Consider the following 27,918-nt stretch of genomic DNA (forward strand, 5'->3'; position numbering starts at 1 on the left):
ATGGGAGTACGGGCGGCCACGCCAGGAGGTAGGGCTACCGGGGCATAGATGGTACGCAACTGCCCTATCGACCTGGGGAATCGCCCGCATCCGTGGCGCTCTCCGCCGTCGAGGGTGGTGAGAGTGGAGCGGGTGGCACTTAGACGAGCGGAGAGCGGGGCTCTCCACGTAGACGCCAGCTCGTCATGCACCTCCGGAAAACGGGACCGGGGATGCGAGGCCGCGAACGGCGCGCTGCCCCCAGGAACCAGTCATCCAACCGTGAAGGCTGTGGGGAGGATGGAGGGTTCCAATCCAACCCCACGCTCACGGCGCCCGAAAGCATGTCAGACATCTGAGCTGCCGGCCTCAGCCTGGGCCTGCTGGCCCGAAGGCGACAGTCCAGGGGAGTCCTCGGCATCAGACATCACACTCTCCGATGCAGCGGCGAGCTCATCTGCTTCGGGCTCGGGAGGATAGACAGCCGGGCCGTGAGGCGAGCCGCTATCGCCGCGAGCGTAGACGGGGACCAGCGAGCGTGTCGGGGAACAGGAGGTTCGCGGGGGGCTACCCGGCGAAACTGCACCCGCTGCCGCCCCCAAATCGCCCCCAGCGCCAAACACACGAGACAGCGCCTGTGGCCGTCTGAAGCGGAGAGCACTCTACCGCATCCAGGAACAACACAGGGGCGGAAGGGCATCTTGAAAAAGACGCGTCCTGAAAAGGACGTTCAACTCCGCTGTGTTTTGATCTTTTAGAGAAATTCACTCTTTTAATAGGAATTTACTCTTTTAAATACACAATGTGTGTGTGTGTCTGCGCTGTCGAAGCGCTCAGGGGCAACAATGCACGCCGTGCAATGCGAAGGAGAAAGCCGCTGTTGTGCGCCATCAAGATCCAACAGCATGCAGATCGTCAGAGGAAACAGGAATGTTAGTGGTGTGTAATTCGCAGCAAACTGCAGACAGACCATCGGCTCCGAAGAAATGTTCTGAATGAACTCCCGTATTTGCGCCGCTTAAATACCCGTATGTCCGGGGGCGGGACATGCAAATACCGGCTGCCAACTCTCATTTGCCTTTTTTCATAGATCAGAGGTGGATATCGGCGCTCAAGAGAGACCCCTAGTGTCGCTTCTCCGACACAACGTGGAGAGAGCGACAGAAGGGGAATGAGTGTTCAGCAGCTCTGAAATAACATGCAGTTATTTAGCAGCATAGTAGTTTTAGGAGCGTTTGGGAGCACCAAAACCAATAGTCTGTGCTTGCCCACTTTTGAAATGCACCAGTCGCCACTTGTTCACATACAAGCCAAAATTGGTGCGAAATGCTCAAAGGCCTCTAAGCAGACAGACAATAAAAGCATATCATGACAATTTATGTGAGTTTTGTTTCTCACTCGCATCATCTCTGCTGAAAATTCCCATGCTGGTCTAAGCTGGTTTGTGCTGGTCTAACTGGTGGACTGGTGTCATTTACATGGTAAACACTGACTTGCAGATTAGTCAACTACTTATGTGAAAAACTAGTTGACTACACATTTTTTTTTTATTTTGCACGTCTCCAAACACACACAGGCAGAAACACACCTTGGACCATTCTCCACCTTCCAGGCGAGGCAGCCGGCAGTCAGAGTTGGTGCATGTCCTGCGGGCTGCAGGTTTGATTCCAGCACACTCCTCGTCTCTCAACCTGCGGTAGCTTCCAGTAGCTAGTCTCTGTTTACAGTAAATTTTACGCCACTGAGTTCCAGGTCCGCATGAATGAGAACACTGAACCAGAAAAAAACACCAACATAAACACAAAAGAACAACATCAATCTTTCCCGACCATGTAGAGTACAGCATTTGAGAATGGCGGCTTTAACTGACAACTGTAATAAACCTGAATAAGGTGTTAAACCTGAATGATCCGCTTCAACTAATACAATGCGCAAACAGGTTGACAAGCAGAAAGTGCATAAAAGTATTTTTTTTTTTATTTTAAAAAACGGCCTGAAGCCACATTTTTGTGTGCTGTTTATACCACTGGTGTAGCCATGGGTGGGCCTGGGGGGATGTTGATACCCATCGGGCATTCATGCCCACCCAATCATTGTCTTATGCAAAAATATCTAACAAAAAATATTAATCAAAACTATCACTCTCATTAAAACAAAGTTATTTACACTGTAAAATGCCCTTACTGTATTGTGCAGCAGCTCCAACCACTTTAGATTCCACTTCTAATAAAATATCAGTAATGTCATACAGTATATGTAAAATGATTGCAATGAATTGTATTAATCAGGCTATATTTTAGATCTGTCAAAATTAAAGTGTTAATGCACTTCCACTTTTTTTTATAACATTTCTTTAATACTAATACTTTACTGATTTAACATTAGATTCTGACATTTTTTTAGCTCCACGTGAGATCTAAACACTGGTTGGAATGAGGCGGAAATTTGGGATGTGTCCGCCCAGGGTCATTACACTGACACACATACCACAACACACACACACACACACACACACACACACACACAATTCCATGTCAGTACTCAAATGATGGAGAAAGCACCTCTTAATGCTATTTTGTTGTACAAAACAAGCCCATATGGGACTTGTGACAGAAATCAAGTACTTTGCAGCCTCTTTAAGGCACAGTTTAATTACTATAGAAGCACATCAAGTCTTAATCATCACGGTTTTTTTTTGCAAGCGCTTTTCATTTTGAGTTCAAGGCAGTACTTGATGCTGGTGTTGATGCCCTGACACGAATCATGAATGCGACTTCATGTCTGCTGCAGTAAAGTGAATAGTCACGGTTTGCCAGCCGATTAAGATTGTAGAGGATTAGAGTTTATGAGATTTAATGCGGACTGCAATGAATACACAACCTATGGGGATTGGTTCTAATTCATAGTAATTGTCCAAAACACTCTTTCATATTCAGGTCTTTAGAGACCTGGCAATTATATCTATCAAAAATGGATGTACAAAATGCCCAGATAGTGAATTTTTTTAACATATTTTCAAGACAATTAGAAAACAATAAAATTAAATATATTAAATATAAATTAAAGAGATAATGCAACAAATAAGGACAACTCAAGAACAGGATTCATTATTTTTACACTGAAATTTCATGAGATGCAACTGGCAGTCAAACATATCGAGCTACACATAACACAATCTACACATGTGTAATGTATGTGCAACTTATATGTAGCTTATGTGTATCTTATGTGTATTTTCTCAGTCACTTGTTGAGTCTAAATACATGCAACTTACAGAATTTCAGTAATACACCTAAATGGCAATAATCATATCATACTTTTCATGTGTTGTACTTGCTATAAGTTTACTTCGATGTTGTTTCTTCATCAGATAGCAATGCCACTTATACAGTAAATCAATTCAATAACTGCAACAACAAAGCCACCTTGAGTAAGAATTAACAAGAAATATATGTATATGTATATTAAATACTGATAATTGACCATTGTTGTTAAATTATTATTGCACAGAATGTCGTGATATTGTATTTGTTTATATGAATACTCATTTCTCTTGTAATACACAAAGAAATGGGATATATTGTGATAGTAAACTTAAATAGATATGAAATTATTACAAAAATAATTTATTGAAGTGCAAAAAAAATAAAAAAGGCCTTTTTTGTGTCATACCATTGTGGATAATAAATAGGTGTGGGCTCAACTCCAAAAAATATGGATGAGGTACAGGGGGTGGAATGAGGTCCCGGGTCTCTAAAGACATGAGGTATGCATTTAAGGGTTAAATAACTTCTGTTTTGTTAATCAAAATCAGATCAAGTTGACAGAATGCTCTCAAAACCCCTAATACTCTAAAACTCCATCCACTTTATATTCTAAGACAAAATAATGTAAATTACAAATATAATTTGTATAAATTGATAATGAACTTTATTCATTATAATTTATATTTGCTGCATGAAAGCAGCATGTGCTGACATAATATTGGCATAAAATTATTTTGCATGATGAATTATGTTCTCAAAACTTTGAAACTCCAACCTCTTTATATTTCCTGTACGTCTAAATTCTGCATTAATTTATTGCTATCGTTTTATTGTCATAACTATTGTCATAACTGTGTTTTTTCACCTCAGGACGTTTATTTTTCTGTCTTGCTATTGAAGTGCCTTAATCTCTGTTCATGAGGGAGTAGGAAAATATTATGCATACCATTCCATAAAAAAATCACTTAGAACACCTTTAAAGTCTTTAAAGTTCATCCAAAAATTAACATTCTCTCATCATTTACTCACCCTCATGCCATCCCAGATGTGTTTGACTTTCTTTCCTCTGCTGAACACAATCGAAGATTTTTAGAAGAATTTCTCAGCTCTGTAGGTCCATACAATGTAAATGAAAAATTTGAAGGTCCAAAATCCACATAATGGCAAAATAAAAGTACTCCAGATGACTCTATCCCTATCTTCAGAAGCAATATGATAGGTGTGGGTGAGAAACTATCCTAAATTATCCTCCCTGCTCAGTCAATTTCCACTTCACTTTCACTTACACATTCTCCTTCTGTTTTTCTGGTGATTCACATACTTCTTTCATATCACCCCCTATTGGGCAGGGAGAAGAATTTAAGAGAAAAAAATGACTTCTCCCCCACACCTAACATATCGTGTCTGAACACATGGATTTCACCATTGGAGTTGTATGGATTACTTTTATGCTTCCTTTATGTGGAGTTTTTTAATTTTGGCAACTATTCACTTGCATTGTGAGGACCGACAGAGCTGAAATACTCTTCTAAATATCTTCATTTGTGCTCTGGACAAAGTCATACACATTTGGGATGGTATGAGGGTGAGTAAATCATGAGAGCATTTTCATTTCATATTTCAAATATCAGCTTTGTCTCGGATATTTCTCCAGAAATTCCTTAGTAGAAATAAAAACAAATGAGATAGTAGTTGACATACAGTTAGAGTACAGCGCTGTAAAATAAATATGGAAAGCATAGCTCAGATTATTTGCACTTGGGAGAATTTGATGAGAGGTTTGAGTTATCTTTGCCAAGATATCTTGGCAAATCCGAGCACAGTTTGAGACATTGTTGAGATCTCTTCAGAAACCCAGAGGTCTTTTCCTCAGGAGACTAATCTGAGAAGCAAGACACAAAGTCTCCATGTGCTTTCTGTTTAACCTCACTAAATTTAGTCCACACACACATATTAAGAACCTGGTTATGATTCTTTTAAAATCAACATGAAAGCGAAATGTACCCTATTCATTGAACACTGTCAAAATAAAAAAATTAAATAAAATAAAAAATGTTGTCTTGGTAATGGCTCACCAAACTTTTCGCCATATGTTACCAAGCTCTCTTACATTTTCAGCCTATCACCTCAAATCACCCACTTCAAATCTGGTATGTTAAGGTGGCTTTTCATGTTTCAATTCAGATACAGTACTGCGCACAAGTCTTAGGCACATGAGATGTTTCACAAAAGCATTTGTCTTAAGATGGTTATTTATATCTTCAGCTTTAATGTGTCAGTGGGGAATATAAACGTTAGACTCACAAACATTACTTTTGCGAATAGAAAAGATTAGAATAGAAGAACAGGGAGCCCTGCAACAGATGTCATGGCCCCCACAAAGTCCCCCACTGAACATCGAGTCAGTCTGAGATTACATAAAGAGACAGAAGCAATTGAGACAGACTAAAGAGAGAGAAGAACTGTGGCAAGTTCAACAAGACACTTGGAACCTCCTATCTGCCAACAACCAAGAAAAACTGTGTCCAGGTGTTTCTAGGAGAATTGGTGCTGTTTTAAAGGCAAAGGTGGTCACACAGAATATTCATTTAGCATTATTTGGGTTTACTGGACTTTGTATAACATTAAGTGATAAATGAAAACTATATATCTCATTATTTCGGAAGACATCCTCACTATGCAACATTTTTCACAAGTACCTAAAACATTTGAACAGTACTGTACATAAAATAAAGTCCCACCCTGCATTTTTTCTCACTGAATATCCTGTCACTTTGAAACACCTCAGATTCCGTAAGTACAATGGGTTGTTGTCTTAGAGAAGCAACTGAGATAAAGAGGAATTCTCTTGTAATTTTTTATTACCTGTGGTTTATCACTGGCTAAACACATATGGGTCACTAACCTGTTGCCATTCCTCAGCCTCCCAGGATGGGGGACAAGTCACCTGGTTGCAGGCCTGCAGTTCTGTAGGTCTGGTGTCCACACAGTCTTTGCTGGACGCTGGTTCAGTGTGGTTTCCTGCAACAAGTCTCACACAGGAAACACTGCGCGTCTGCACTCCCACACCGCATGACACAGAACATGGGTTCCACAGGCTCACCTCCCATCTAAACAAAACACTAACATCAGTAGATAGCTCTTATAACAGTCAAACACTCCAGATACACACCAACATGACAGTCTAAGGGAAACTTTTAGCTAAAAAGAATAATAACAATGTAATAATGTATCATAATAATCGTAATAATGACATGTAGATATGTACTGCATGTACTCACGCATAAACACAAATGGGTGGGAAAAGACTAAAATCTAGGGTTAAAACAGGCTACTGTCTCTTCCACCAGGACATTTTTTAGATGCTGTAGTGCTTCAATACACGTGTGCCTCAGCACAATAAGCTATTTGTGTAATTTAGCAGAATAGTTCCATGGTGCACATTTTTAATGGTAATGCAAAACATGAAGTGAAATTCCCCTGGTCTTTGAACTTTATGATCCCTGGCATTCCCTGACAATCATGGATTGGAAAGACTGGATATAATATGGCAAAAATATTTGCATTTCAAATGTGAAATAACAGTACCCATATAATCTAAGATAATAATCAATCTTTTTCCAGAAACATATGACCTATTGTGATATTTTCAGCCGCTGTACATAAAAACGCCACATGAAAGGTAAAATCATCTTAGAAAATCATTTATTCCATAATGCTTTGCTCTAAAAAGTCAGCTGTCCTGCTTTTGTTGGCAAATGGTCAGTTAAGAGAAAAACACATTATTTTCATCACACATCCTTATTTTCAGAGCAGCCTGACATGCTATTTAGATTCAATCTCACTTTGGTTCTTGAAAATAATCTAGGGCGGTGAGTTAAATTTTAGCTCCTTTTTAAGATGAATCAATTATATTGTGTGTGTTTTTTTGTTTTGTTTTGTTTTTTTAAGATTTGTTCGAGCACACAATGTCTTCCATGACAAAATTATAGAGGTGTTTTCTAAAGCAACTGCATAGAAAGCCTTGGCAACCACTCGCAATACCTTAAAGCATCGTGGCAGCAAGTTTTGCATGTGCAAGACACCATTCGGACTATCTTGAGAAAATTTAAAAAATCTATTATTTCTATTACTGTCAGTGCCAATCAATCAAGTCTTACACAAAATTTTCTTCACTGTTGAGCAAAGGCAACACTCATTTTATTTCTCTTCCCATAAAAACAGCTGTTTCATTGGAACACATGAAACATAAACCGTAATTGTGCACTAAATAGGCTATAAATGTATTGCTATAACACTTTCAAATAAATAACTGCAATAATGGAATTTATTTGAATATCTATAAAAAAAAAAAAACCCAAAGAGGAAATTCATTACCGCAATGTCACAGTTGTAAAGAATTGCCATATGGCAACAATCCATTTTTAAAAAATGTCTTTAAAACTACAGTATGTTAGAAAAGTTCATCTGTCACCAACATCTATTCTACATCTACAATATTTACATCTAATAAAAGATGCAGAATCTGAGAAGCACTTCAGCATATCTCCCTTATAAGGGAGACTCCTTGAAAAACAAATGTGAGGAGAAAATCAGATCTCATTTTTCTTAAAAACAGCATATTATTGGCTTCTTCAAATTCTGCGCTCTTAATTCCAATACAATGCAGTTGTAGTTTTCTGAATAGAAAGAAGGTTTTTAAATATGGCATGTTGCCATCTGGATATGAAAGCCTACCACAGATATCAGATTATTTTGTAATCTATATGCAACAAACAAATGTAGATAATTTTTTCCAGTAGGGAGACTGAATGTTGTTACACCATTCCCCCCCCCCCACCACAACTCCCCACCCCCCAGTATCAAGAGCCATTTGGACCGTACCTTGCAGGACATGGTTGAGGGTTACAGATGCGTAGCAAAGAGAGGGCTGCTTTGGAGCCGTTGCATAGAGTGTCATCGACAATTTCCTTTTTCGAAGTGCTCACACACCTGACAACGGCCAATTGCTTGCCTGCAAAAAAGAATGTGAGGAGCGATAGTTTTGGCAGAGTTTTTCAAATCTTTATTTATTTATTTTTTCCAGTCCAGCCTGATCAATATCTGCTCTCTTAGCAAATTTCAGATTTCATGCCAATTTTGTTTGATCTGAAAAGCTGGACATGTACAAATTCAAGGCTTTTAGCTGTATGAAATCATTACAGGGATAAAAGCTGTTGGTTCAGTAAATAAATAACATCAGATGTTTTCTGTAATGGCTTTTATGGAGACTCACCAACAGCGCAGGATACAGAGCAAGGAGAGAAGCCCATATATTCCCAAACATAGCCGTGCTGCTCAGGGATCTCTTGGACCCCCAGAGTCCACCACGGTGAGTCTAGAGAACAGGGGCCTGAATCACAAGCCCTTTGCAAGGGAGGCTTCTCCTCTCCACATTCTCCATCAGGTAGTTCGACTTCAGATTGAGTAAAAGTGAGCAGCACTTTGCATTTCACCTGACGCCTTTTTATTCCCAGACCACAGGACACACTGCAGGCCGACCACGGACCTGGAATGAACCTACGCACATGCACGCACGCGTGCACATACACACACACACACACACACACACACACACGTTGGTGCAGCTATCCTTATGAGGACTCTCCATAGACATAATCATTTTTTATACTGTACAAACTATTGATTCTATCCACTAACCCTCACAAAAAACTTTCTGCATTTAAAAAAAAAAAAAAAAAACATTGTTTAGTATATTTTTAAAGCAATTTCAATTATGGAGACACTAGAAATTTCCTCATAAACCACATTTATAGCATAATACCCCTGTAATTACCAGTTTGTAACTTAAAAAAAATGTCCTTGTAAAACACCCAAACCCACACACACATGCATGCATGCACGCATGCACGCACACACACACACACACACACACACACACACACACATTTGCTCAACCATCTAAATGAGGACATACCATAGACTTCTATTGTTTTTATATAAAGCTACTCTAATTAATCTAGCCTAATACAACTTTTTGCATTATTTGAATTTTAAAAATCACTATTTAATTTATGCATGGATTGTTTTTCCAAAGGAGAATGTCCCAAAATGTCAACAAAAGGATGTTTTGTCATATTTAGCTCACTTTTGGGTACTATAGCTAAGTACACACACAGTCACAACTGACTCGCAACTTTCTAAATACACATTGCTAGTATTATGAAATTTGTAGTAGTATTAATGCCATAATATTTATCTTGCCCCTACATTTTCTTCTTGTTGAATATCCTGTTTTACTCAGAAATATGACAGATTATGGAATTAAAATGTGTTTTTAATGCAATTTCACATTGATTTATATGGCATCTTCACATGCTATTTTCCAAGAACAAATATATACATCTGTGCATAAGCACAAGCCATTTATGATTTATCACATGTTTAATAAATGAATGAATGTAACATTTATATAGCTCTTTTCAGATACTACACTCAAAGGGCTTTACACAGTGAACAGGGGACTCTCCTCAACCACCGCCAGTGTGCAGCATCCACCTGGATGATGCGACGGCAGCCATACACTCACCACACACCGGCTATTGGTGGAGAGGAAAGAGTAGAGTTATAGAGCCAATTAATGGATGGGGATTATTAGGAGGCAATGATTAAGAAGGGCCAATGGGGGGAATTTGGCCAGAACTTCAAACAAGGTTTGCAATTATATTCAGGGCATTCATGAAAAATTATTTTTAAAAGGCCTTTAAACTATTTTTATTTACGTATTTTTCAGATTACTATTATAATGCTGTGTGGTAAGAATAAAGCCAACTAAACTTTAACTACTGGCTCTGATTATTTCTATAAAGCTAAAACCAAGAAGTACAATAAAAAAATATTATAAAAAAAAAGATCTTAAAATAATACTGGGTTATAGTGATAAATATAGCATTAACATGGACCAAAAGACTTTTATACTTAAGAGCCAACCGCATTTTGAATAAACGTGATCATAAAAATACTTGTGGCAAGGTCTTCTAATGAACCACAGAATGATTTTGCCATATTTCGGGTGAGTGGAAAATGACCTGATTTGGAAAACTCTGAAATTCATAGCTTGCATATTCCATGTGTAATTGGATTCGGAGTAGTAAGACAGAGCGAAGAGAGAAAAAGAAGGAGAGATATTAAAAAGTCTGACATGTTCTTTACCACCAATGCAGTTGTAACCCGCACAAGAAGAGACAGTCACAATGTAAGTCAAACTGCGTTTTATTGCAGGCAGGCAAAAGTACAATCAAGGGGCAAATCCAGTGAAGAGTAGTCAAGGGGAGCGAGAGGTCGAAGCCGGGGAATCGGAGAGAGTAAAGGGGGCAAATCCGGGAGAGTAGTAGAGGGGAGCGAGGGTCAAAGCCGGGGTAAACAGGATCAGCGAGACGGGACTAGAGGGAGCAAAAGACAGGGGAACAAGGGAGCTGGCAAGCTAAGGGGTAAACGAGAGGAGTTTCAGAACTAGACGAGACTAGCGGGGGCAAAGACACGGAAACTAAATACAATAACCAACAACCGTGAGACGAAAGTGTAGTGATATATATAGGGGCGAGTGCAGGTGTAAACCATGACAGGTGATGAGACGAGTGCAGGTGAAACTAATGTGCAGGAGTGCAGATGACGCGAGTGCAGGTGGTCATAATGTTCTGGGGGATTGGAAACGCATGAGAAACTCGAGGAAGGGAGATTGCCTAAGAGCATGTGAGCGAGTAGGAGCAAAGTGGGCGTGAGGGCTCGAGCGAGCAAAAAGAGCGTGCAAGCTCGAGGGGGCGGAACGAGCGTGGGAGCTCGAGGGGGCGGAACGAGCGTGGAAGCTCCAGGGGGCGGAGCGAGGGAGCGGGGTTTGTGACAGCAGTGAACCAGAGGAGATAAATAAACACACTTTACCAGTTCATGGATTTCAGTACTTGCGTAAACTTTTTCTTTCTGTGTTCTCATTAAATTCAACTAAAATACACACGGAACACTATAGCAGCACAAATCTGTAAAAGCATTTAAGTATTGTGGAAATACACTGACCCAGTGGAGGGTGTCAATGCGCACCTCACGCCGCCCACTGTCTAAACACTTTCCAGGCTTAAGGGATTAAAGTTTATGAGATCAGTAATTCCCCATAAGCCCCAAACATGTCATGTTTGGAATAATGTAGGGGTGTCATTCAGGGAATATTATGATGTCAGAAAACCTCATGTGATTTGAGAAGACAGGTTTGCTTTTTTTCGGGCTGATGAGAGTTAGCGAGTGCATATGTTTAATACCTCTTCGGTGAGGTGGTGTTTTAAACTTTAAAAACATAGTTTTGTCTAATATAACGGCCCTTGTGGCAACACTTATGTGGCAGGGCGGAGGGTGGGGCCGGGTCGTGATCCTACACACCCGGTCCCGTATTAGGCTAATTAAGCCACTGTGAGGAATAAAGGTCGACTGCATGGGATCTTGCGGGAGAAAGAGATCGTTAACGGACATGTCTGTCGTGTGTGTGTTTGTGTCTTCTTTTAAGTTTATCATTAAACCATTATTTATATCTTCAAGCTGGTTCTCGCCTCCTCTTTTCCATTGATTACTTCACACTGGTGCCGAAACCCGGGAAGGAGGAGGGATACGCCGTAGTAGAGTTCTCGCCACTACCGTCCACCCCAACGGAGCAGCCGCCAACCGTGAGGGGAGAAGGGGCTCCTAACCGACCGTATGGAGCGGTCAGGGCCGCTGCCAGGGGCGGAGGAGTTCCCTACCAGCCGCTGAAATGTGGGGGGGTTTAAGACCGCCGACCGTGAGCGGGGAGGGGCTCACTGCCGACCGCCTGGAGCGAGAGAACCACTGCCAGGGGCGGGGGAGACCCCTTCTGTTCCCCGAGAATGCGGTGGGGCGTTCCGTCCGCCAGGGGCTGGAGGACTGCCTCTGATCCGCCCGGAGAGGCGCGGCTGTCGTCCGATAGAGGGTGGAGCTGTGGCCAAGGAACAAGCTGCGCCGTATCGGAGAACTGGCGAGTAAGAGTTTTTTTTTTTCATCTCTCTCTCTCTCCTCTCTCTCTCACTGTCGCTCTGCGTTGGCCTTTTCCCTCTTTAAAACTTTACAGTTTTTTGGGGGTACTACACTGTTACAGGAAGTACCTGTATTTAATTATTTCTGTTTCCCTCCCCTTGTCCCCTCCCTCGTCCAGGTAGATGGGGATGACCTGCCGGCAGAATAGACTTAAAGCACGCCCTCCCCCAGGGAAAGGGGGGGGGGGGGATGTACGTCAGGCCGGGGGTTCCCCAGCCTGAGAGAACGAGGGAGGAATGTGGCAGAGCGGAGGGCGGGGCTGGGTCGTGATCCTACACACCTGGTCCCGTATTAGGCTAATTAAGCCACCGTGAGGGATAAAGGTCGACTGCACGTTAACGGACATGTCCGTCGTGTGTGTGTTTGTGTCTTCCTTTAAGTTTATCATTAAACCATTATTTATATTGTCAAGCCGGTTCTCGCCTCCTCCTTTCCATTAATTACTTTACAATTTAAAATGCAACAAGTACATGTATTGCGTTAGGTAATGCGTTCTGACACATTTAATAAAGCTTGCATGGCTAAAAGTGTTTGCATTCACACACTTACGTATGGTATGTTTCTAATTTATATTTGAAAACACAACAGACACGCATCAAAACAGTCATGTGACTTTGCCTCAACATGTGAATGTGTATACAAAATTTGCTCAGAGAGAATATCATTAATATCATCGCATCGCAAATGTTCCTCTGTTGCCTGTCATCAAAATGATTGGCTTCTACTACCTCCCAAAGCAGCCTGATATGCCTTTGCACCTAGACAAAAGGCATTTGATGCTTAATGCTGGCAAATATGAAGATCGTCAGAGCATTCTGTCAGTACACTCTAAACCGCAAGTAGGAATTTATTACATTAAAAGTGCCACAGTAGATTCAACTTTGATTTTCATCTCTAGTTTGTGGAAATTTCTCTTAAACACACTGGATGGAAATGCTGCTTTATTCACAAATTGTTTTCACAATATTCCAATTTTTGCATATATTAAATTTGTAACATATGGAAACATGACTAATGTCTGCCCATTAAAATGGATATTATGTTATTCAGCTGGATAGCTTTAAACATGTTGACAGTTAAACAAACTTTTTACTTAGCAAGACTTACTTTAAACATGAGTACTTGACCTAAAAGACAAAAATGACTGTACAAGAAGTTTATGATAATGTCCGCTACAGCACCTCTTCCTGCAACTCTGAGTATGCATACTTGTGTTGTGCTATGTACTGCGTTTTTACACATTTCAGAACATGACAACACATTAAGGAGAGGAGTAAGCTGGGACCGGGACAAAGCACGCACACATTTATTGTCGAAGACTTTTCAGCATTCCACAATAAGAATTTTCAGCCTAACATTCAACATATGCGCTGCATTTCAGCACCCGCGCTTCAGACATGCAGACCCACACAGACAGTTAATGCATCTTTCTCTCCCGTCTGCCACTATCTCTTCTCCTTAAGTACACCTGCCGCCCCTCGCTGGAACGCGAGACCGGTGTGGCACACAGGTGAAAGTCATTCACCGCTTATCTTCCCGGCCTCGCTCTGCCCAGACGCCACTCGACTCCGCCCTGCTAACCACAATATGCAATTGGGCTTGTATAGCTACTGTAGGAGCGTTTGCTTCAAGGTGTTCATGGCGCAAGATGCTAAAAAATACAATAAGATACAGTGCGATGGCTTAAGACATGCATATGGTACACATGTGCGTGGTATAAACTAGGGATGTCTAGATGCCATTTTTTGAGTATGAGTACGAGTACCGATACTTCATTTTTGGTACTCGCCGATACCAGTTTATTTACAAGTTATCATAAAAAAGGTATTTAAGTAAATTAATTCATTAAAACTTTATTCAAATGAAAATATAACAATACATTTTCAACATTTTACTGTATTATTTTTTATCAAATGAAGTGCTTATTTACAGAACCTCACAGCACAATCCAAAATACAACATTGGAGTTATAAATTGAAGAATAAAGTGCTACATATCAGAGCATCACAGATGTGAGATACTGCTTAAGTATAATACAGTTACTTATTTATTATTATTATTATTAGTATTAGTATTAGTAGTAGTAGTAGTAGTAGTAGTATTACAGTGAATATTGCATAACTTTACTGAAAGATTTCTGTCATAATTTGTTCCTATATATTAAGCTTTTATTTTGACGGAGCTATTATTTTGAAGTGATTCTGTGTTGTTTTGACCAAGGGGCTCTGACGTTATGACGGCAGCTTCCCACTCCAGTTGCTAAAAGACTCAAAGTGATTATTAAACTGCAAAAGGCTTCTATTTAATGAAATAAGATTGTGCTCTATATGTGCCTCACGCTAAAATGTGAATTTGTTTATTGTCATCTGCTACAAACAGAGCATGCAATGCTCATGCCAGTATTTTCCCTGTATGAGTCGAAGGAGCTTTAAAAGGTGTAAGCAGCCGGCTTCAACACAACACTGTCTCCACATATTCACAAGTGCTCAAATTTGTATTACATGCAAACTGAACTAAACTTTTAGTTTTAGCAATTTCCTGGACTTTCAGTTTCATCATACCACGTTGGTGGAATGACCTTCCCAACTCCATCCGTCCGTTCAGACCAGAGGCGGCGAGAGCGACAAAATTAGCTCTGGCTGCCCTGCCAACAACGCTATCGAAAATTCGTGGACGCTCTGACGTATTTGACATAGGTGGCAACGTTCATTGAGAATGCTTGGTTTTGTGAACTATATTTAAAGGGGCCGCAAATACATGAAATATCCTCATGAAATATTTTTATATATTATTATATAATATTATATAAACCATAATATCCACTTCATCAACTCACCTGGCACACTAACAATTTCAGACACCTTTGTCCACTCATAATTTTTTTTATTGTATTTATATCCCTGTAAGCAAACAGGGACAGATCAAATATTACGGGAAAAGCCGCCACGGCAATAATCAGTCTTCGGAACTAATGTTTGGTGGGAACCAAAGTTTACACGGTTGTGTTCTCTAGACTTCGCTAGAGCGGCTATATTCCAATAGGTTGCCGCCGAACCGTGTCCAAGCTCATTGGTGCGCGTGGCTGCACTTGAACTTTCCTCTGACGCCCACACTGCCCAAGACTCGCCGCGCCGCTTCTCGCCACCGAGAGATGCTGGCTGTCATAGAAAATGAATGACTTCCGGTCGATTTGACGCTCTCGACGCCTCTGGTCTGAACGCACGGTAAATCTCTGTCTTAAAAAACAACTTAAAACACAAATTTTCCATGAACACAAAAAAAAAATACAAAATTCTTGTTGCACTTTAATCAGTTTTGAATACTATTCTGATGCTAGTGAAACTTTGTAGTATGGCAATTTTCGTACCACGTCTCCTTAAGATGAAGCTTTGAATAAAAGCGTCTGCCAAATTAATAAATGTAAATGTATATTTTGCAGTAATCTCACTAGTATATAACGTGATTTTAATCAATGGGCTGAATGTTTACACAATGACATTCGTACATCAGATGGTATAGGTTTTTGGTATCGGAGCATTTTTATAAGTACCAGCACATGAGCACAGTATCGGACACTTTTGGGGAACACAAGAACACATCCAATGTGAACAGCCCCAAAGGATGTCTCCCTATGGGCTCTTGTGTGAGCATTCACGAGTGTGTATATCAGTGAACAGCGCTCAGGACAGGAGGCAAATAGTGCTCTAATCTCACTCAGGATAAGAGTTCAGGAAAAGACAGGTCCGAGTGGAATTTCCTTCCTAAGTGTGTCTCCTGCACTTTTATCACTTTTTTATCAGCAGGGATAAGACCTGATGTGAGACTCCGTAAGTGCATCCAACCCACAGTATCCACCCACCCACATCACAAAGGCAGGCGTCCAGCTTTGAATTCCACAGCAAAGTAGGCTGGGGTCACTTTATGATAGGGCCCAGTACCTGCCCTTGATGCCTGCCACCTTAGATCACCCTAAATTTAGCTACTTGAGCAACAGAGCAGAACACAAAGGAAATGCTGCTATCACACAGGGTTCAAGTGTGTAATTCAAGAGGGGTTTTCACAGACAAACAGTAGATCTTAAACCCCCCAAAATGCATACATACTATCTGAGGGGTTCTTGAACGGCTCTTCTGTAAAGCCTTAAACACTTTCACCCCTCATTCTTCTCTTTTATGAGTCTCTGTGATAGATGCTTTTGGTAGACCGCAGGGACTGGATGCTGTCTGGATGCTGGCAGCCGCAGATTGCGGTTTTCGGTGGGGAAGGCAGGTGTCCATCGAGCTCCCCTGGCAGCTATTAACAGGGGTATCATTTCAGAGATTGGAGGGGGGTTACTCTAATAATACCACAACACAAAGAGTGAGAGAGGCCCACAGGGTCTTGTTTAAGTAATGAAAAGAAACTAGACACATTGAGGTCAGCTCTATGCTCATATGGTATGCTCTAATATGACCATTTTATTTGGATGAGGAACAAGCTAATGAAGCCTGTTTTTTTAGGTTCTGCTTGAATAGAGCTGAATAAAACAAATTTTTAGAGCTGTTGTGTAAAACAAAGCTCCAAGGGTGAGGTCACCAGCAATCCCCTAGGAACAAAAGTGAAAGGATTCAACTCTACAGGTTGAGAACATGTAAGAAACATATATGGCTATATTGAGATGCAATGCACAGAATGTGGAACATCTGTCGTGGAAATCTAGGGATTCATGATTCAGTGGATTATAGGGAATAAAATGAAAAACACTGAGGGTGAAGCCAATTCTAATCATTCATTGAATCATTGAAAATCATTCTTCGTTGGATAAACTCACACAAAGGTATTAGATGAATTTGGTTACAATTGTACAATGCATCACAGTAGAGGTAATGTTTATCTACTGTACTTGACAGATAATAACCTCATCGAGAGACAAATGACTATCTAGAAATAGTAGTGAGTGAAAGTCAGCAATAAAGCTGTAGTGTTGTTATAAAGTGAAAATCTTTAAAAAAGGCTCACGTTGGGTCTTCCAGGGCCACTTTGGTTTCTTCCAGCTCTTGAGCCTGTTTTAACCAGGGCAGTTTGGCTTCGACAGGTTGGTTCTCTGAGAAAGCAACAAGCAAACACACATAATATTAATACAAATTAATCATGTAGATCGAACTAGTAGGCATTTGGTATGGGCGCATGTACAGCAATGATGGAACCTACCATAAATGGGCCTAATTTTTAATTTTGTAATTGGTTATTGCATCTTTTTAGGCAATAACTTGCAGTAAGATTCACCCTCACATTGTTCCAAACCCATATGAGTTTGTTTCATCCATGAATTCCAGGTTGCATTTTTTTTCTCTCCATACAATGAAAGTAAATGGTGTCTGAGAAAGTTATATGGTTTTGGAACAATTTGAGGGTGAGTAAATTCTGGGGGGATCTATGCCTTTAACTATATTTTCTCATATACCTCTCTGTTGACCGTCACAGTTTTCCAAGTCTGGTCTTACTAAAATTGCAAAAGATATATGTAACACAAAATTTTGCACATGTCGGTATGGCTTGTTTGTCAAAGATCTGGGCTGGTAACCAAAAGTAAGCAGGTTCAAACCCTGCAATTGGCTATATCCAAACTATAATCGTCGTACTCTTGAAAGACGCTGGCTACCACACCTAGAGTTTGCTAGTTTGAATCCCAGGGCTTGTTGAGTGACTCCATCCGGGTCTCCTAAGCAACCAAATTGGCCCGGTTGCTAGGGAGGGTAGAGTCACACGGGTTAACCTCTGCGTGATTGCTATAATGTGGTTCACTCTCTGTGGGGCGAGTGGTGAGTTGTGCGTGGATGGTGCGGTGGATGCACTCAAAAAAGCCACGTGATAAGATGTGCGGGTTGACGGTCTCAGACGTGAAATAAAAATGTATTAAATAAATAAATAAACAAGTGTAATGTAATGCTTCGGATAAAACTGTCATGTAAAAAAAGACACAAAGACAAAATTACACAGCGCAAGATCAGTACTCAGGGACACTTCAATTTCACCAGAAAGTGCTACGAACATCTGTACCATCACTAGCTCACACATCTTACTGAAGTATAGAGAGCCATTTCAAGCCCGGTTGCAATGGACAGCTAATAAAGCTAAACATAAATCTCCACGTGACAACCAAATATTTATACAAGCAACAATTTATTGATCTTGAATTAGATTAACACAGCTGTCAGTGACTGTGGGATAGCAGTAAAGTCTGCCTGTCTGATATGACTCGGCGCAGAGCATGCCGAGGGCTTGGGGTTTGGCACCATAGTCAGGGTTTCTGGGATTTCTCTGATGGCAGGCATTCTGACAATTGGCGTGCAGGAAGGTCTAGAGGAAATAGCATGCGAGGAAGGCTCTGTCATTTCAACCCACTGAGTTCTTACAAGCATGTCAGGCTTAGGGTAAGTGTGGAATTGATTGATTTGAGAAAGGTACAGATGATTGCGATTAAAATGTCTTGAATTTCCGTGCCATATTAGATATTATAATTAAAGGTATAGTTTGCCTAAAAATAAAAATAAATATTTCTTCTGCTAAAAGACATCTGAAAGCTTGTTGTGAGGAACAGACCGAAATTTCAAAATGAGATTTGAGAGTTGCAGCTGACAGGAAGATTTTCAGTGAATAACAATCTAAATGTTGGTCTGTTCCTCACTCAAAGCTATCGTAAGGCTTTAGAAGACTCAGAAATAGTGCAGGATGAAAGGTTTTGGCTATTTTCATGGGGGTAATTGTTCTTTTTGGAGTTTCACAGCAGGGGTCACAGTCAAATGTCATTACATGGAAAAGAACAGAATAAATGCACTTCAAAAATTGATTTGCATTCCACAGGTCAAAAAAGTGAAAAAAAAAAAAAGAAAAAACAGCAAAAGGGTTGGTGTCAGTGAGTACAAAATTACAGCATTTTTGAGTGAACTATACTTTTAATTAAGATTCAAAAGATACAAGCAAAGCTTCAGTTGGCATGAAAAAGTAATTTATTTTACTCAAGCAAAATTTCCATGACAAGTGTGTCTTGCCAAAACGATTTGATGTATTTTAGTGTGAAAAGAAAATCACATGGTGTGAACCAAGATGAAAAATGTATTGCTCTCAAGTTGCTGCTCTTTTATAGCTCAGGAGACTTACATACTGTAGGTCAATTCAAACATTTTTATTTATAACAAATATTAAATAATTAAAATACAAATAAGAATGTATATTTTTCCCTAAGGACCATTTGTAATGTGTACAAAGTGTTTTGTGCCAAAAATATATTTTGAGTTATTTTAGTCAAAATGAATTTTAGAACCACCCATTTTTTAATGTCCACCCTTTCTCTGACCTCTTGAATAAAACAGGCCATTTAATGCTCCTGGAAGACTACCATGTAAAAGATTTCTTTGTATGTTAAATGGGAGACAGTTGCTGCACTTTACTTGTGACCTGTGGGTTTGTTGTCGAGCCCAATGTAGTTTGCCTGAAGGCTTTTATGGAAGACTGTTTAAAGCCTCTGTGCAATGTCGGAATTACATTGTGACAGGTAAACAACATAATACACCCTAAAATACACACTGAAAATCAGACATGTGATTATCAGGGACCTTGTTAGAAATAAACTTCCCCGTTGACAATTTCCCCATAGCTGGTCAGCTGGTTATGTTTTGGATACTGGTCCCTCCCATTGGATGCTGGTGTGAAGGTTGAATTAAGGGTGAAGCAATGGGGTTTTGCTTGTAAAGCTCTGTAAATATGTTCATTTCTAATGAACTTCAAGGAAGGACAAAGTTAATTCAATAAATAAGAGCCTGATGAAAAAATCAATATCAGTAAAGAACACTACTTTAAAAATGTTTGAACATAGCCTTGCGTAAATGTTTCAGACAGTATTGTTGTTAATATAAGTAAATATCCCAACTCAAATACAATGCTTTACTATTAAATGTGCACTCATGTGACAAAAAAGAATGCCATAATAATATTGTTAATATCCCGACACAGTGAAACAATCAAGGGGTAATGCATGGGCTGGATTTTTCCAGGGCTGATATTTGGTCCCAGTCCAGACCTGAGTGTGCACATTTAAATGTGGACAGATAATGTGTTAATGCATTCATCGGTCTGATGTCAGTAAGCTGCGGTAGAAAAGAACGAGGCATTTGAGCAGCTTAATTTCAATAAATGGTATTTATAAACTTTTGAGGCATTTTGAGTTCTGAAAGTCACAGAATTTTTCACAGTACATTGAATGTTTTTATTTCAAAAGATCAAGGAGGAGCTGAATTCCTCAAGAAATGACCCTTTTAATGGAGAGCTTTCAAAAAAGGTGCAACTTTGTGTCAGATATTTCTGCTGAAAAAAATACTTAGCATAGCTCGAACAATTTGGCCTTTGAATATTTGGAAATGTTTGAGTTTATACTGACTTTTTGTGTCTCAGACCTTGGTAATGGAAACTCTAAGCACAGTGTGAGACATTGTTGAGATCTCTTCTAACTCTATAGAATAATCTCAAATTGCACTTTATTTAATCTCACTGATGGCTTGTAGAAACATTAGACATATCAAAGAGATCTCATTTGTGAGTTTAATTTCCTACAGCAAAAAACAGAATGACAAAGTGTGAGAAAGATATTGAAAGAGAGAAAAAAAGGAACAGAGATCTGACCAGAATATAAAGAGACAGCAAGATATAAAGAGACAGACAGACAAACCTCTTGAGTATTCATTACCTCCAGAGTGAGAAACACTGTGACTGACTCTCAATGAGCTCTGGGTGTCGTTCTGCACTTATGGAGAATTTCATATTCAGAGCACAACTTAGAGCATCTGTCTGCGGCACACTCCGCTTTCCTCACTGACAGCTGCAGGCACAGACTGTTCCCCAACTGAGATCATTTTGGCTCTGTTTTAAAACTTGCCTTACTGTCTTGACTGAAATGGCACCACATAAGCGACAGATTTGGAAAGTTCTACCCAGGCAGCAACTCAGTAAAATATGATACCATCAAATATTGTGTAAAATAATCCAGTCAAATACCAAAGACCAGGCATGAAACTCTACTTGACACAAACTGATAGGTTCGTTGAACTTGTTATCTGTTAGTCACTTGGCTCGCACTCATATGATGTGTTAAGCCAATCGGCTCAAATAGTGTAACCTGATAGTAGATAGTGCCTGAAGCGATATTTTAAATAAACATATATAAAATTACAAGACATGATGAGTCTGTGAAGCCAATATTACTACAGTGTAAACCTTATGAAGGAAAATGCACATGGTGATTTCAAGTTCAGATTGGATGGCCGCATTCTCGACTCCGTTTGCAGTCTCCGCACCTTATAAATCTAAGCTTGTAAAGAGTATTAACTATATCATACATATTTTCCACTTGAAATGTCTGTTTGAAATGTCTGATCTGTAACACATTAACTTCAAATATTTCACACAATTCACAGGTAAGGATTTATAAACCAACCTGAGCATGATGTTTAATTCCTGACCAAAGAAGTGATGATTCTATAGTGGAGCTCGACTGCAAGTTGACCACATTTATATCCACTTTAATGTAATTAAACAAAAAGTTAAAATATGACAAGTATACCCAACAGACAGCAAGCCATTCGTGCATCACAAGCCGGCAATGCGTCACTTTCGGTTAATCGTGCAAATGCACCTGCCTTGTTTGTTTCATTTGTTTCTTTTTCCTTTATAACGACATGGAATGTAATTAGGAAAACACCACTATTAATCCTTGATGTTTCAAACCCAGCATACAGGTAAACCTCCTTAAACCATAATCACATTCAAAATTACAAAAAATTATTAAAAGAGAAAACATAAAATTGTTTATTATGTTTCCAGGAGTGTTGGTTATTCATGTAAATGGTCTGCAATTATATAGCGCCATTTTAACCTGAGCGGTATGCTAAGCTGATATTACAGCTAATTTTCTATAAAGCTGAATAAACAATTTTGATTAACAGAAATCAATCACTGCCAACCATGTACGGATTATCATTGTCCCATGTCTGCCAAACATGTTGAGTGATCCAAACATCATCTACAGCCTGAAACTGAAATTTGGATTGGATTTTACTTCCTTTGCTCCCTATTTATTGAATGACTTAACCTCCAGTGTGTCTGTCTGCACTGGCTTCAGAACAGTGTGAAATGCACCTTTTTTCATCCTAACTCCATATAAAGCCTCTAAAAGCAAAAATATTTATCTTTTGGATGTGAAAATGCACAATAAATATATAGGAATGCATTTTCTAATGAATAGAACCATATTGTACAGTGATAACAAAATAAAATATAACAAAATGTATATTAAAATAATCAAAATGACCACAAGCTTCTTAATGTTGCAAGTTATTCCAAATAACTAACATATTTTTTGAACATTTGAGGGAATAAGGTCCCATTTTCACATATGTGGACTATGTGTTTCACAGTGCATTAACATGCATAATATTAATGTTTTTTGTAAATCGGCATATCAAACAAAACTATGAAATGCTACTTTTTACACCCAAAAAGGTTTCAATTAAAAACTTAAAGAGCTTACTTACTAGAGGCACATGTTGGCACTGCACTCGTAGAAGTGCTTCCTAGAAAACAATGCCATGCTGTTGTGTCACATGACGTGGGTGCCAGAAGTTTAACCCTTAAATGACAGAGTCTTGTGAACAGTATTCAGTCGGTTTTAATTCATTTAAATTATGCGCTGTGTATAGCAAAGCCAAAATACAATGTTCACACATGTTGATGCGGGGTCGCACGAGGTTAAATTACTCAAATTTGTGCGCTGCTTGAGTTATTCTCTGAAATCCTCCACCTCCCCATCTCCACCTGTCTAGATCAACATGGGGATTGTATGTATGTCTAATTGTGCAGCAGCAACATGTTTTAAAGCTCATGGTTCCTCCGAGTCCACAATTAATGCTGCGATGACTGTCAGGTAATAATGTGCTGTGTGGCCCGTGTCAGTATAAAATGTAAAGTTAAATCCAATTAAAAATGGATTATTTAGCCCAATATATATATATATATATATATATATATATATATATATATATATATATATATATATATATATATATATATTAGGTTATCACATTAAGTTAGCTCTCAAAAGGCAGGGTTGTAGAAAATTATTCTACCTCTTGGTTTGTGGCAGGTGATGGGTACCAGGCAGTCCTCTTTGATATGGGGTTTAAGGTGGGTGTTGCAGCCGCCGGTATGTTGCCCCCTGTGGTCCACGCACAACACAACTCTATAACGCAAACCTGTGCCACAGGTAACTGTACACTGGAGAGAAAAAATGTAAATCCATCAGTCCAGTGCTAATACAGTATGCGACTTGACCATATTATTCATGTTTAACAGCCTGTTCACATCAAAAACAAAATGATAAACAAAATGAACTGATTTAGACAGCATTTTAAAGCATCATAGGTGAACTTTAAAAAATTATAAAAAGAAATAATATATATATATATATATATATATATATATATATATATATATATATATATATATATATATATATATATATATATATAAATGAACCAAATAACTCATAATATGAAATGGGACACTTTGGGTCGGCCAAATTTCAAACAGAGTCACATGTATCCTTATTGGATACATTTTCTGTCTTTCTTCCCTGCCACTGGATTGTGAAATACATTGTTTATTATTATAGTGAATAGGTCAACATAACAATTGAATGAGAGCTATATTAAAATCAAATTAACATATATTAATAAACCATTACTTAACTTTTGGGTGAGGAATTAACTTTTACTTTAACCTTATAATCTGCAAATACAAATAATTTATTCACTATTATATTATATGAACATCTAACATACACGGCTCTCTGAATACTCTATTCTGATTGGTCAATGGCACCATCTAGTGGTCTGATATTGCTCAGTAACAACCACACATCCACGTATCAGACCACTAATCTGGGTATTGCGAGCCATATTTCCTGCTTCTCGGATCACTGTGCGATCTCTACAAGTAAGCTAATAATAGTATTTCCACTCAAATCAATGTTTAATGTCCATTTATTTATCTGGCATGTGGTGGATTTCACCTGTTCAGTAATTTATTCATTCTCACATAATTACATAATTTCAATGCAAATTAATGTTTCATGTCAATTTATTTGTTTATTTGCCAAGTGGTCTTGTAATAGGCTGGATAATAAGGAGTCAGATGGACATTTTCACAGACTAAACACCAACAGAACTCCTGCGCAAGCCTGAGGTAGAGTTTTAGCTGTTCAGTGATTTCTTTCTTGTCGTATAATTACACATTTCAATTCAAATCAAAATGAATTGTCCATGTATTTATATATTTGATTTGTAGATGTGTAATAAGCAGGATAATGTATAGTCAGCCGGTTGTTATCTAAAACTAAACCCCTTCAGGTTTATACAACCTGATCCCCCTGATGGGGTTTATTTTGCGATAACAACCGGCTGGCAGTACATTGTCCCTTGCATGTCACAAATCCCATTATGAATACAATTATATCAAAATGTATCACATTCACAAACAATCCATCCCATTTTGCAATTTTAAGAACTTTAGAATCTAAGATTTGCCTCAGAACACTTAGTATTTTCCACCATTTTGTGCAAGTAATTCGCTATTGTTTTTGAAGTTATAGTCAGGTCGATTAGAGGAATATTACTTAGATAAGTTAAGCTCAATGAACAGCATTTGTGGCATAATTTTGATTACCACAAAACATAATTTCAAATCGTTCCTCTTTTTCTATACATAAAAAATTAAAAATGAATTTACAGTGAGGCACTTACAATGGAAGCGAATGCGGCAATGTTTTAAATGTTTGCAGGTGAAAATATGAAGCTTATACTTTTATAAAAGCATTAATTTGTCTGTTAAAACTTGTGTAATATTTGAGCTATAAAGTAAAAAAAAAAAAAAAATGTACAGTCATTTTAAGTTTTACGGTGTTACGTTGTCATGGCAACAAAATTGTACAATTGGATATAACTTTACACTGAAAAGGATAGTATGGGTTTTATGATTTTATCACACTAAAATCATGTTAACACAGATGTTGCTTATGTCTTGTGGCTTTTGAAAAAGTGAGTATTTTAACGTTTACCAATTGGCCCCATTCACTTCAATTGTTAATTCCTCAATGTAATCCAGATTTATGCTTTTTATAAAGAAAAGGAGAGACAAGTCAAAATATATATTTTTTGTGGAAATTAACATTATGACTCTCTGTGGTCATTAAAAATCCCAGGACACTTCTTGTAAAGAGTAGGGGTGTAACCCCGGTGTCCTGGCCAAATACCCCCCATTGGCCCCTATCTACCATGGCATCGTATTAATCTCCATCCCTGAATTGGCTACATAACTATACTCTCTCCTCTCCACCAATAGCTGGTGTGTGGTGGGCGTTCTGGCGCACTATGGCTGCCGTCGCATCATCCAGGTGGATGCTGCACACTGGTGGTGGTTGAGGAGATTCCCCCTATACTATGTAAAGCGCTTTGAGTGCCTAGAAAAGCGCTATATAAATGCAAGGAATTATTATTATTATTATTATTATTATGACATAAATGCTGTCGATTGAGTTTCAACTGGAATATTCATTTAATCTAATATGCATTTTGAAATTGCACATAAGAAATCCTGAATGGAAACACTTGATATGCTAATAAATGTTTTAAATTAGCTTAAAATTGAATGCGCTAGGAGGAGGTGGATTTTCTAGAGTTTCGCATTAGTTAAAATGCACATTAAGGTGATGGAAACAGTTAATTCGCAAAACAATGACGTGTTTCGACCATTCGTGCATGTGTTATGAGTGTGCGACAGATTGATGTGACAGACCCACCAAAAGGTTCGACCTTGACACACAATTCTTTGAACATAGCGCTTGACTTTAAGAAGTTTTTAACCCACAGCTGGCCAATAAAGTGGGTCATCACAATCTGTCAGAACAGTTTTGAGAGCAGGTGCTCCCAGGTATGCGGAGACTGGTGGCATGTGGGCATTGAAGCTATTTCAGCCCCATTATATCAGATATTAAACTTACTCTGCGGCATCTCCTGCCAGCATTTAATAAAACCAGGTACAATTGCTCCAATCCTGCAATAAAACTCTCCCTGAAGCAAGGGGTCATTGAGATGCTCCATCATGACAAGGCAAGCTCCCTCAAGATAATGTGATTGTATAATCCTCCCACCTTTCTGGTCACCTTAATTAGAGAATCATATTAGCTTCGCAATATGAGCTGAAGCTAAAAACTCTATACATTGCAATGGTTACCTCCCAGTTTTTCATAGGCCTTGGTTGCTTTGTATTTTTCTTATTCATTTTCTCTATAGGAATTTAAAACAAAATGAAACATTTTAAATTGCACTGAATTGTGGCTAACTTCCAATTGGGTTGTGAAGGTAGCTGCATGTAGTAAATAGGCAGAGAGGTACCACACCAAAAAGTGGAACAGAGCTAAAGATGGACAGTTGTGGACAGAAATGGAGGAAGAGATCAATAAAAGGTAATTTACCTGAGACCACTCCATCGCCATCCACTTCGGACACTCAAATGTGTTGCAGCTCTGTTTGCTGATTGGTACAGAAGAGTGTGCACACTTCCAATCCTCTACCTGCACGATTTGACCACGGACGTCCTCCTCTACACACACAACACTTCTCTCCTGTGTGCCTCCTCCGCACGACACTGAACATGACGTCCACGGGTTCTGCTCCCACCTACAGTATATCATGCAAACATTGCACATTAAAAGTATTATCTAAATTACATGCAACCCTAGATGAAGTAACAATGTGAAATATATTGTAATGTGATAACATTTGGAGGCTGACAAGGTTAAAGGAATAGTTCGCCCAAAAATTTACATTTATTAACGCTCATGCCATCCCAGATGTATATGTGTTCTGTAGAAGACAAAGAAAGATTTTGAAAATAACATTTCAGATCTGTAGGTCCATACAAGGCAAGTGAATGGAGACCAAAACTTTGAAACACGTAAAGACAGCATAAAAGTAATCCATCAAATTCTAGTGGTTTAATCAATGTCTTCTGAAGCAATCCAATCAGTTTTGAATGAGAACAGACCAAAATATATCAAATTTTTTCACAGTACATCTTGCCATTGGAAGTGTAATCAAACTTGAAATCATGATCGCCAAGGAGACTGCTGAATGTAAAAATTTACAATGAAAAAGTAATTATCACCCAAAACCAATTGGATCATTTCAGAAGACATGAATTAAACCACAGGATCATATGGATTACTTTTATGCTACTTTATGTGTTTTCTGGACCTTCACAGTTCAGCCACAATTCACTTGCATTGTATGATTGTATTGCTCTAGAGAGATGAAAATGTAAATTTTTAGGTGAACTGTTATTTTAAAACATCTAAACATCCTTCAAATCCAAACTAAATTAGTATTCACGTTCCTTTTCTAGCCGTGCAAAGCTGTGATACTACAAGTATGGCTTTCCTCAGCATGCATAATCGTTAAATAAACAGTTAATTTGATATCATTGTCGCTTTATT

At 38.9% G+C, this 27,918-nt stretch overlaps 1 protein-coding gene across 1 annotated transcript in view; it reads right to left on the bottom strand.

Moving 5' to 3' along the window:
• The window catches only part of LOC127647230 (ADAMTS-like protein 3), a 295,504-nt gene that overhangs the window by 32,311 nt on the left and 235,275 nt on the right, over window positions 1-27,918 (bottom strand). The window contains exons 13-19 of the mRNA XM_052131370.1: window positions 26,899-27,103; window positions 23,495-23,642; window positions 17,337-17,421; window positions 8,521-8,804; window positions 8,130-8,259; window positions 6,151-6,355; window positions 1,568-1,750 (exon numbers count right to left, since the gene is read on the bottom strand). Of these exons, the coding sequence (XP_051987330.1) occupies window positions 1,568-1,750; window positions 6,151-6,355; window positions 8,130-8,259; window positions 8,521-8,804; window positions 17,337-17,421; window positions 23,495-23,642; window positions 26,899-27,103 (1,240 nt within the window). The remainder of the gene's footprint in view (window positions 1-1,567; window positions 1,751-6,150; window positions 6,356-8,129; window positions 8,260-8,520; window positions 8,805-17,336; window positions 17,422-23,494; window positions 23,643-26,898; window positions 27,104-27,918) is intronic.

The sequence above is a fragment of the Xyrauchen texanus genome, chromosome 1 (genome assembly GCF_025860055.1).
Source record: "Xyrauchen texanus isolate HMW12.3.18 chromosome 1, RBS_HiC_50CHRs, whole genome shotgun sequence".
Lineage (NCBI taxonomy): Eukaryota > Metazoa > Chordata > Actinopteri > Cypriniformes > Catostomidae > Xyrauchen > Xyrauchen texanus.